The sequence below is a fragment of the Oncorhynchus tshawytscha genome, linkage group LG33 (assembly GCF_018296145.1).
Source record: "Oncorhynchus tshawytscha isolate Ot180627B linkage group LG33, Otsh_v2.0, whole genome shotgun sequence".
Lineage (NCBI taxonomy): Eukaryota > Metazoa > Chordata > Actinopteri > Salmoniformes > Salmonidae > Oncorhynchus > Oncorhynchus tshawytscha.
In genome coordinates, this window is record NC_056461.1 from 29006417 (window position 1) to 29018284 (window position 11868).

General features: G+C 43.1%; 1 protein-coding gene across 2 annotated transcripts; it reads right to left on the reverse strand.

Annotated features, from left to right (window-relative positions):
* Nucleotides 1–779: 779 nt before the first annotated feature.
* On the reverse strand, nt 780–11261 carry ewsr1a (EWS RNA-binding protein 1a). Of its 2 annotated transcripts, none has more exons than XM_024397650.2 (16): nt 11128–11261; nt 10496–10532; nt 10275–10329; nt 9938–10064; nt 9353–9554; nt 8736–9019; nt 8432–8618; nt 4166–4203; nt 3576–3593; nt 3367–3482; nt 3110–3239; nt 2858–2977; nt 1907–2075; nt 1723–1817; nt 1383–1620; nt 780–1154 (listed from the first exon to the last, which is right to left on the reverse strand). In XM_024397650.2, the coding sequence occupies exons 1-16, from the start codon at nt 11141–11143 to the stop codon at nt 1115–1117; spliced, it is 1872 nt and encodes a 623-aa protein (XP_024253418.1). In that variant the 5' UTR covers nt 11144–11261; the 3' UTR covers nt 780–1114. The 2 variants fall into 2 exon arrangements, with proteins under 2 accessions (XP_024253418.1, XP_024253417.1); XM_024397649.2 differs by having other exon boundaries at nt 8709–9019.
* Nucleotides 11262–11868: the final 607 nt, after the last annotated feature.

Here is an 11868-nt window from a genome sequence, read left to right on the forward strand (position 1 = left end):
CTCATCCCAAACCATCTCAATTGGGATGTGGTCTGGTGATTGTGGAGGCCAGGTCATCTGATGCAGCACTCCACTCTTTCTTGGTCAAATAGCCCTTACACAACCTGGAGATGTGTTGGGTCATTGTTCTGTTGAAAAACAAATGATCATCCCACTATGCACAAAGCAGATGGGATGGCGTATCACTGCAGAATGCTGTGGTACATGCTGGTTAAGTGTGCCTTGAATTCTCAATACATCAGCGTCACCAGCAAAGCATCCCCACACCGTCACACCTCCATGCTTCATGGTTGGAATCACACGCATAGATCATCCATTCTCCTACTCTGCATCTCACTAAGACAAAAATCTCAAATTTTGGCTTAGACCAAAGGACATATTTCCACCAGTCAACTACTTGTGTTTCTTGGCCAAAGCATGTCTCTTATTATTATTGGTGTTTAATAGTGGTTTCTTGGCAGGAAATTGACCACACTAGCTTCTGTACTTGAGAAGACTCATGAGCCCATAGGCTTACTGGTGAAATTAACCAGGGGCATTGTAATTCCATCACTTGAAGCATGATGTCACCATAGGATAAGCATAAGCAATATGTACAACTCCTTTGAGCAAGCATACATCTTGGGCCCCATCTCTCGAATGTCATGGTAAGCTAGACAGTCTGCGTAACTATCCAGCCGTCCACAATGATACGTCAACATTTCCTTAAATCTGTAGTGAAACGATGATCATTCCATTACTGAATCAGTAGACAAACCCCTTTTACAGGAAAAAGAGACTACATTTTCACATTTTTTAATTCAACATGGTCAGAGAGGGCAGAATAGGTAAAAAAAAATGTTTTGCTTATCACAAGGTTTCACAAATACAATCTCACAATTTATCTGTACACAACAGCATGTGTTTGCCACAGGTTCACAAATGTTCAACCAGACAGGAACAAAAAAAATTAAAAAATAACACTGGAAAAATAAAAATTAAAAATGTCACCGAAGCCAAATATTGAACCACAAATTCCCACCATTAACCATTTATAAATATGGAGATAAGTTTAAAATGTTCATTTAAAAATAAATCCTGTATAACATGGGAATTTATTCAAGCGTTGTATCCTTCAGTAGGGACGACCTCTGCGGTCCTGGCGATGGTCTCCCCTGGAGGGAATAAACATTTCCGTTAAACAACCTTGACAGATTTATTCAAAACAGCTTCGGAATTTCTTTTGGACTTTCCCTTTCCATTAATTCAGGCTTACAATGCAATCAAGTAACTTCTGTTGCCAAAATGTGAAACTATGTGGGGGTTTAAATGTGAGCACCCCAAGTGGGCATTAGAAGCTTGTTTGATGGGAGCTGGCTGAATGTGAATAATACTTTACTCACTTCATTTCCATCATCTTGCCGGGGGGGCCCATACCCCTCCTGCCTCGGCCCCCCATGTCATCCATGGGAGGGCCACCACGGCCCCTGCCGCCGAAACTTCCTCTTTCCATGCCACCACGTCCTCTGAATCCACGATCACCACCCCTGCCTCCACGGAAGCCTCCAGGGCCCCCTGGACCGCCACGGTCCATCCCTCCACGCCCACGCATGCCTGGGCCACCCCTACCACGATCGCCACCTAGAAACAAGACAATGTGTTGGTTGGAAGGAAGACTATGTATAGCTTTCCCCTACTAAAATGTATACTTCATGAAGTAGATATTTTTAAGCAAAGCATTACCTGAAGGGGAGAAAGGTGGTCCAAAGCCTTCTGGTTTGGGTGATTTGCACTGGTTACACTCCATTCTCCAGGCAAAGTTCTGGTTACCGCAGCCCCTGCAATCACAAGCCTCAGTCAGGACTACCCCAAACCACAGAGAAAGGCAGTTAAAGACTGAACAATGTACTTTTTTGTTAGTACTCACTCTTTAGGGCACTCCCAGTCTCCTGCTCTCTGCTGCATGTTGCCCCCTGAGGGACCACCTCTACCCATGCCATGAGGACTGCCCATGCCACGGGGACCACCCCTGGGGATAAATCCACCACGCTCCCCACCACGTCCCATTGGACCACCATGGCTCATCATTCCTGGCCCTAAGAGTGACCAATGGATAACAAACAGTCAGTGTTCAGAAAGAAAACTCAGTGTAACAATCTACCAAGATGCAAATTGGTAAGGGCCCAACAATTCACACGGAAACAGAAAAGCAAGTCAAGAAAGTCTACTTTCAGAGAACAAGTATATTAAACATGATTAATCTCAATACTCCCAACTTTCTAAAGCACAAACAGCAAATAGTGCCCTGGGGTGGGGAAGTCAGGCTCGTTCTGGGTTTAAGGTTCATTAAGATAATCTTTAGTTTCCTGGTTTTGAGTTTCCCCATTATTTTTTCCAGGGTGGCTAACAGTGTTTCATGTGATGGGAGAGTTTGTAAAGCAAATGCCCACCCGATTGATACAAATCATATCATTCTGCCAGGTAGGCCTACTTTGCAGTCAATATTTCATAGGGAAGATTATTGGGAATAACCTTTAAAAATTACTGTTTAGGCATGCTAAGTGGCTACACAACACAGGTGCACAGAAATGTGTATTACTTCTGAAAGTGGCAGGAAACATGAATCACTGATGCATTATTTTCCTACATTTTTAAACTAATCAATAACTACTTTTGTAATAAGTTCACCACGTTTAACTTTGTGCTCAGTCCATAGGCATGATTCGCGTGAATGGTCCATTGAGATAAAAACAGATTGCTTTTTGGCAATCACCGTTACATCCCTAAAGATATCCTAAAACGCTACAAGTGAAACATATACATAACCATTTGGAGATGTCCATTCCAGATGTGTGGAACAGGATTTGGCAGAACATACCTCCACGGTTCATCATGCCTCCCCGGTCACCCCTCATGGACATGCCTCCTCGCATCATCCCCATCATGGGCTTACGGCGAGCCATCGACACCTTTAGCTTCTTCCCCTGAAAGTCTTTGCCTAGGTAGAAGGGGGAAGAGGGGTACATATTCAATACCAACATTTACTGAAAGAACTCTGCTAAGATTATGCATGAAGCCCTAAAAATTACCAAAGGGCAATTAGTTAGTACCCCCCCAAAAAGACACTCACCATCAAACCACTCAACTGCAGCTTTGGCACATGGGGGCTCATCATAAGACAAAGTACAATCACCCTTTGGTTTCCCTGAATCTTTGTCGGTGTAAATGTTGATAGCAGGCAGACCTGTGCGCTTGTTGATCTGAAAGATGGAAAACTTGCCATAACATGGAATTGGTCTTTTACCAAATGGGGTTAAGTTATATCACCCAATTCTTCAGTCAATACTTTTCAAAAGCCTCCAAACTGCAACAGAGTCCAGTACCAACCCTGATTATTCCACTGTGCTTGAAAAAGTCAGCGACTTCGGGCAGCGTTGCATTCTCCGTCAGGCCAGTGATGTAAATAGTGTTGTTCTCAGAGTCATCCTGTTCCTCTGGGCGTCCTGTGGACAGAGTAAGGCCTGTTTAAAAAGAAACATTAATAAATTGACGCACACAAACATTGCTGGGTTTGATACATGGCATGATGAACTCACCTGTGTCTGAGTCTGGTCCTATTGCCCATCCACAAAGAGAGAAGACAAGAGACCAAACGTTAGTAAGCACATTTGCCTGATCTATCCCACATGCTGCAGGTTGACTTTACCCTGGCACACATGCTCCTCTGAGCATTCCCCTTTGTATAAAAATAAACATGGTGTTGCAACCTTAGAAATTAGATTCTTGAAACCCAAATTTGGGCAAATATATAAAAAGTGTTTTCAAATGAACTGAACACCCAAAACACCTAAGGCTGAAAATTAACCTACTTTGAAAGTTAAATAATCAAAAGACCACATTCACAAAATAAATATTTAGAAAAGTGGTGAAAAGCCTAATGGCTTCATTGGCTTGGGGCAGCATATAAAAAAATATCAGTGGGAACACTTTAAAAATAGTAATCAAGTGGACGCTTGATATTGAAAATACCCTCAAAGCAGTGTGTGAGAAAAACCCTAATGAACCAGCCATATATTTTTTTGTTTTCCCCTTTGGCTAGAAAATACAACACAACAAGTAGATACAAATGTATACATGTGTTAGGTGGTCTAGTGTATTATCGTCTTGTAATTGTCATTAAACTTACCACCAGGCTTACTGAAGCCACCTCTGTCTCCAGTGATGCTGGGGGAATAAGCGGAGATATGAAGACGATATCCCTTTAACAGCCACTTTGTACCACATAGGGATGGGGGAGATTTGGCACAGTCCTGACTAGCTCTTATTTATAAAATGCCCAAGAAACTAACTTAGCCATTAACCCCCCAAAAGACACTTTGAATCTTTAAAGGAACTATAGAATCTTGACAGGGGTAGGGGTCTATACAACGTTTGTGATCTATGGGTTCCCTTGCTGAATACAATATATGAACTCAATAACTTTCTACGAGTATCAATGTTTGGCATAATGGGGCGGCTTTAATCTTTATTACCTCTGGGGTAGAAAACCCTTGTATTTTACACAACAGGATATATTTGAATTGTTTCAGATGCAGCTCAAGTTACAGACCAGTGATCTAGTTGGATTTGAAAAGTACTATACAACCATAATTTGACCATAGACTTCAGGCTTAGAGGATAAGGTCATTATAAAAACTACCCCCCCCCCCTCACAAAATTCCATAACATGGGAGCCTTTACTATTCAGCCTTTACTATTCAGAGCTGTACCTGAGACAATTGTTACAAATAACTTATGGTACATTCAATCATTTCAAGTAAAATTTCAGCCAATAAACACATTGTTTTACACAATATTTTTTGATTACAAAGCAAAAAAAATGCAACCAATAATTGTCACTAAATAACATTTTGCTTTCTAAAAACGTTTTTCCCCCCCTTGATGACATTGACTTTTTTGGGGGACATTTTTGGCCACCTCTTGTTGACACCACCGATATTGTCCCCTTTTCAAAAGGCTGCTGGCACAGACCCAGAACTGAGTTGTGGTACTGTAAAAGTATTGGTGTGTTTACATGGATCTCACTTTGTTACCTGTAGCATATAAATGCGACAAAGCATGTTAAAGAAAAGTGCACTTCAGCAATACATTTGAAGTTATACCATTTTTACACTTATTTGTTTCTTACCTGTGTGTAAGAAAGGTGAATGAATTGCATTTGTGATTATTGGGGTAATTAAACATTAAGTATGTTCAGTGCAAACTAAGGTAAAGGTGCCTCTGATTTTAAACCTTTTGATTTGACCAATACAATAAGCACTGGTAGACGATAGTGATATAAATAGATAGCCTTGACGTGACAAAGCAATGCATTCACCTTTTTTTTTTTTTAAAACAAATACAACCCCCCCCGCCCCCAACACCAACTCTGAACAAATATTCAGAGGTGTATGCTTTAGACCATTTCACTAAAATGTTGACATACTGAACGACTAACATCAAAACCTAACATGGCTAAATGCATAACTGTACTTTATGTATACAGGTTGAGCTACAGTGGGGCAAAAAAGTATTTAGTCAGCCACCAATTGTGCAAGTTCTCCCACTTAAAAAGATGAGGCCTGTAATTTTCATCATAGGTACACTGCAACTAAGAGACAAAATGAGAATTTTTTCCATAAAAATCACATTGTAGGATTTTTAATGAATTTATTTGCAATTTATGGTGGAAAATAAGTATTTGGTCAATAACAAAAGTTTCTCAATACTTTGTTATGTACCCTTTGTTGGCAATGATGTTTTGGGGCTGTTGCTGGGCAACACGGACTTTCAACTCCCTCCAAAGATTTTCTACGGGGTTGAGATCTGGAGACTGGCTATGCCACTCCAGGACCTTGAAATGCTTCTTACGAAGCCGCCACTCCGTTGCTCGGGCGGTGTGTTTGGGATCATTGTCATGCTGAAAGACCCAGCCACGTTACATCTTCAATGCCCTTGCTGATGGAAGGAGGTTTTCACTCAAAATCTCACAATACATGGCCCCATTAATTCTTTCCTTTACACAGATCAGTAGCCCTGGTCCCTTTGCAGAAAAACAGCCCCAAAGCATGATGTTTCCACCCCCATGCTTCAGTTGGTATGGTGTTCTTTGGATGAAACTCAGCATTCTTTGTCCTCCAAACACAACGAGTTGAGTTACCAAAAAGTTATATTTTGGTTTCATCTGACCATATGACATTCTCCCAATTTTCTTCTGGATCATCCAAATGCTCTCTAGCAAACTTCAGACGGGCCTGGACATGTACTGGCTTAAGCAGGGGGACACGTCAGGCACTGCAGGATTTGAGTCCCTGGCGGCGTAGTGTGTTACTGATGGTAGACCTTGTTACTTTGGTCCCAGCTCTCTACAGGTCATTCACCTGGGATTTTTGCGCACCGTTCAGGTGATCATTTTGACCCCACGGGGTGAGATCTTGCGTGGAGCCCCAGATCGATGGAGATTATCAGTGGTCTTGTATGTCTTCCATTTCCTAATAATTGCTCCCACAGTTGATTTCTTCAAACCAAGCTGCCTACCTATTGCAGATTCAGTCTTCCCAGCCTGGTGCAGGTCTACAATTTTGTTTCTGGTGTCCTTTGACAGCTCTTTGGTCTTGGCCATAGTAGAGTTTGGAGTGTGACTGTTTGAGGTTGTGGACAGGTGTCTTTTATACTGATAACAAGTGGAGGACAGAGGAGCCTCTTAAAGAAGAAGTCACAGGTCTGTGAGAGCCAGAAATCTTGCTTGTTTGTAGGTGACCAAATACTTATTTTCCACCATAATTTGCAAATAAATTCATTAAAAATGCTACAATGTGATTTTCTGGATTTTTCTCATCATGTCTCTCATAGTTGAAGTGTACCTATGATGAAAATTACAGGCCTCTCTCTCATCTTATTAAGTGGGAGAACTTGCACAATTGGTGGCTGACTAAATACTTTTTTGCCCGACTGTATAAGTTCCCAAGTGCATGTCCAGCTCACACAATTGTAGCATGGTATACCTAAAGGAGTGCCACAAGTCTACACACAAACTAAATACCTTCAAAATGAGAAATGGATAAATCTATAGAAAATTATTTCCTGAATTCAAAAAAATAAAGACCAGAAAGATTTAATTAATTTCACTCATAGTCCCATTATAATAACATGTGGTTGAATAGCCTATCCAAAATGCACTCCTTCATGACCATTTATTTGAATGTGACCAGAAGTGCCCTCATTCAAAAAGGCCTACTGGCATCCTTGTAGAATAAACATGCCTGCCACTTATTATCCCAACTGACTTTGGCTCTTGTGTGCTCCTGTGATTGAAAATAATTTCCACAGAAAAATCTCTCAACATTGGCTACCCAGAAGATGGCCAACTGGTACTTGCTTGACAAAGTTCAGTTGGGAGGGTCTAGGTCACATCTCAAACTAATTCCACGGATGGCCGAGTGTCAGCGGATTTACACTCCTTTTAACTCAATTGAAGAATTAAGGTCACCAATTAGTAAGGAACTCCCCTCACCTGGTTGTCTCAGTCTTATTGAAGGAAAAAATTAAAACCAGCAGATACTATGTCCTCCGTGGAATGAGTGACACCCCTAGACTAGGGGGCCAAAGGGGAGATATTTGCTGATAGTCTTTAGCTCGTGGATACCTTCTTACCTTTGGCCATACAGTAGGAGGGCTGAGAGCAGCAAGCAGTGGCACAACATACATCTACAAGGGTGATGACTGATTTCACATAATATTTTAAAGGATGTGGTCATCAAGCTATACTGAATAAAAATAACACGCACAAATGTCAAAAGCAGTTACAGTTCATAAGGAAATTAGTCAATTGAAATAAGTGTTAAGCCCTAATGTATGGATTTCACATGACTGGGAATACAGATATGCATCTGTTGGTCTCAGAACTTAGTGTTTGTTGTCCACAGCTTATGCCTGCCCATACCATCACCCCATTATGGGGCACTCTTAACATGGACATAAACATTAAATTATTTGGCAACAGCTCGTGGACATTCCTGCAGTCAGCAAGCCAATTGCATGGCAATGGAGAAATGCTAAATAGGGATGTTAACAAACGTACACACATTTGAAAGAAATAAGCTGTTTGTACATATGGAACATTTCTGGGATCTTTTATAGTAACTCATGAAATGTGGGACCATCACTTTACATGCAGCATTTATATTTTTGTTCAGTATAGTATAAAATGTAACCTACATCCTATCCTATGCCTCAACTCCCCACATAATTCCAACTGCAGAAATCGTGTGTATCATGCCTTTCTGCCGAGCTTAATTTGACTAACTGCCCTATCCAGTGAGGGGTGATGTGCCACTCTCAGCCCTGTGCAGGCCTCACTCTGCTCCTGTAGGAGAAAAGATTTGATGAAGTGAGAGGATGGGCGAGCACTTACCCCATGCCTCTGCTCATTCCACCACGCATGCCGGCACCACGCATCATCCCGCCGCGGTCAAACCCTCCACGGCCGCGGCCCCGGCTCTCCCCCCCACCCATGCCTCGGCCCTCACCGCGGCCCCTATATCCACCCGACTCTGGCCCCGAGTAGCCCCGTCCGTTGGAATGATCCTGCCTGTAGTTGCCTGGGGAGAGAGCAGACAGTTAGGACCCACCACAATTAAGAACTATGAAGATAAACCAGTATAAAAATCATACAATGCCATAAGACTTACTGTACTGGCTAGGTGTTCTATATTCACCCTGCTGACCATAGCTGCCTCCTGGTCCACCCTGTTGTCCATACTGGCTGGCAGGTGGCTGACTGTAGGACCCCCCGGATGTGGGAGCATAGCTGGAAGGTGGGGCCTGTTGCTGGGGTGGAGGGGCCTGAGGTGCCTGGTAACCGGCACCCTGTTGGGTGTAGCCACTCTGCTGGCTCTGGTATCCACCACCTTGTGGCGGCTGGGAGTATGAGCCCTGCTGGGGTGCCTGAGAGTAGGAGTTCTGCTCATAGCTGGTGGGTGGCTGGCTGCTGGTGCTGTAGCTGTGGGGACAAGAGATGAGGCCAAGAGAAATTGGGTCAAACCTCCAGATGGCATAATGCAGCTTGGTCTTTCTCAGATTAGCAAATACATGGCATTTGGCTTCACTCGTAATAACATCTGCTAAATGTGTATGATCAATAGCATCTTATTTGATGGGTGGGATACTACCAAGGCTCGTAAGTTAGATTCCCAGTACATGCGTGACTAAGTTACTTTGGATTAAAGTACCTGCCAAATGGCACATACCAGAACACTGGTTAATATGATAAAGGAGCTTGAGCTGACAGTTAAGCAAATGTTTAAGAGTGAAATTTGAGGGCTCAAAGACACACCTGGGTGGTGCTCCAGCGGCCGGCTGCTGCCCATATCCCTGGTATGCAGTCTGGGCTCCATAGCCACCCTGGACCCCATAAGAGCCCTGGCTGCTGCTGGCGGTGGTGGCAGCAGCAGGGGCTGCAGCATACCCTGCAGCTCCATACCCCTGGGTTGGCTGGCTGTAACCCTGGGGGGCAGCAGGAGTGGTGGCATAACCAGCTGAGAGGAGAAAAACAAAAGTCAGTGTTAAACTGCGTACACAAGCCCCAGCTGCCCCACAACAAACTAGGGGCTAATGCAGGGGGTGGGCAATTCCAGTCCGAGGGCCTGATTGGTGTCAGTTTTGCCCCAGCTAACACATCTGACTCCAAAAATCACCTAATCATGACCTTCAGTTTAGAATACCATTTGAATATCAGCTGTGTTTGCTAGGGATGGAGAAAGCCAGGCCCTCGGGGACTGGAGTTGCCCAACCCTTGGCTAGTGGCATAGAACTGTACATTTCAATGCGTGCTGGGCTCACAAAAAGTTGTATAGCTTTTGAATACAATGCATTTCAGTTAGTGGACCATGTTTTTATTGGAATAGATAGAAGTTACCACCTGCAGCGGGTGGCTGCTGACTGTAACCCTGTTGAGCGTAGCCACTTGAGGTGCTACCACCTTGGGGATAGGTTGACTCAGTCGGCTGGCTGTATGACCCATATCCCTGCGGTTGGCCATAACTCGGCTGAAAAACAACAGATGTCAACTATTGATAATCCAACACCATTACAGATCAGTTGTTTCTTCAGAAAAAAAACTGTTTCTGAAAACTGCCCTCCCAAATTCAGGAGAGAAGCTTCAGATTGTGTTAATTCATTGAGTCCGTTCAGATCATTGAACCCTAAAAAGCTAGGGGCTAAGGAAAGGGGCTTTGGTCAGAACAAAAGTAGCCTACCTGTGTGTTTTGTCCATAGCCAGCCTGAGAGGGCGGAGCCACATAGGAGCCATACCTACAAAAATAAAACAGCCTTAGTGCTCTACTCCACCCCCCACCATCTTCATTGACTCGTCAATACAACAATTGTCGTCGAGTCAGACAACTGTTCGGGGACTACTATCAACGCGATAAACAGTTAAATTATATACATTCGTTTTTCAGTGCAAGAATACACTTACCCCGGTTGGCCTCCTGCCTGTCCATAGGAGCTGTAGTCTGCAAAATACAACAACCATGAGGACAGTTCCATTTTGATAATAAATGGCATCATGAACATGCTTCTTTAATTCTTTACCATGTCTAACTTACTAATTGTTTGTGGAAAATGCAGTCTCCAAAACCTGGCTATTAGTTGACAAACAAAGCTCAATTCAAGAAATGGCCGCCTTTTATCAGCTTGTTTTACAGTGTCCATACCAACTAACGTTAGAACAGGCGCGCATTCGCTCAGCTAACGAAAAAGCTAGCTAGCTAACGTTAACTAGTAAGAGCAATCGGACAATACTATAGTTAGAACTAGCAAACTAGAGGAATGAGATGCAAGTTTCACGGGAAAATAACTCCCAACCTGTTCAAAAACAGTTATAGGCTTGGGGTTTTGAAAATGTAATTCCAAAAATGCAATAGCAGTTATAGCTAGTTAGCTAGCATTAAAAGCTAGCGAAAGAACCCCTCCCCCATACAAGGTAATGTAGCTAAATGGCTCGCACTGCACACAACCGTACTTAACTGCTGCCTACATGTTTAATACCTAATATTGAAATTGATAAACTGATATGTAGACGAATTAATACAGTTTCGCAATCCTTACCTGCTGCTGATGCCATTTCAATGTCTGGTCTTCACAGAATGTTCTTCTTTCTATTCAAGCACGCGCAGCTGGCCTGGTTTTAAACGAAGGCGGACCTAACTGAAAGGGACGGTCTTCTTCTTGTTCGATGTGGGGGTTTATCGGCAGTTGGCATACAACGCTATGGTGCATTACCGCCACCTATAGCACTGGAGTGTGGGACAAAGACAGGGAGATAATGAATCCTACCTGCCAGCCCCGTTACTCTTAAAAAAGATAATACAATATTTGAGACTATATCTAACGACGTTCCACTCAATATACTCTTTAAACTAATTTCCTGTATCCCGTTCTTTTTCATACTAGATCTCAGTCTCTCTCTTTCCCTCTGATACTACCCACACTGTAGCAATACATGCTCCACAGTCTCTGTTTCCTGGAAATAATCACACTTTCCTGTTGGATGCTTTCCTATCACATTTAAAGTCTCAGGTGTGTCTTCAGGACAAGTCTCTGAACATCCTTGAGTGGCAAAGCCAAAGCCCGGACTTCTGGAAATTTTCTGGAGAGACCTGAAAATAAGTGTGCAGCAACGCTCCCCATACAACCTGACAGAGCTTGAGAGGATCTGCAGAGAAAAATGGGAGAAACTCCCCAAATACAGGTGTGTCAAGCTTGTAGCATCATACCTAAGAAGACTCACTGCTTTAATCGCTGCCAAAGAAGCTTCAACATAGTACTGAGTAAAGGGTCTGAATACTT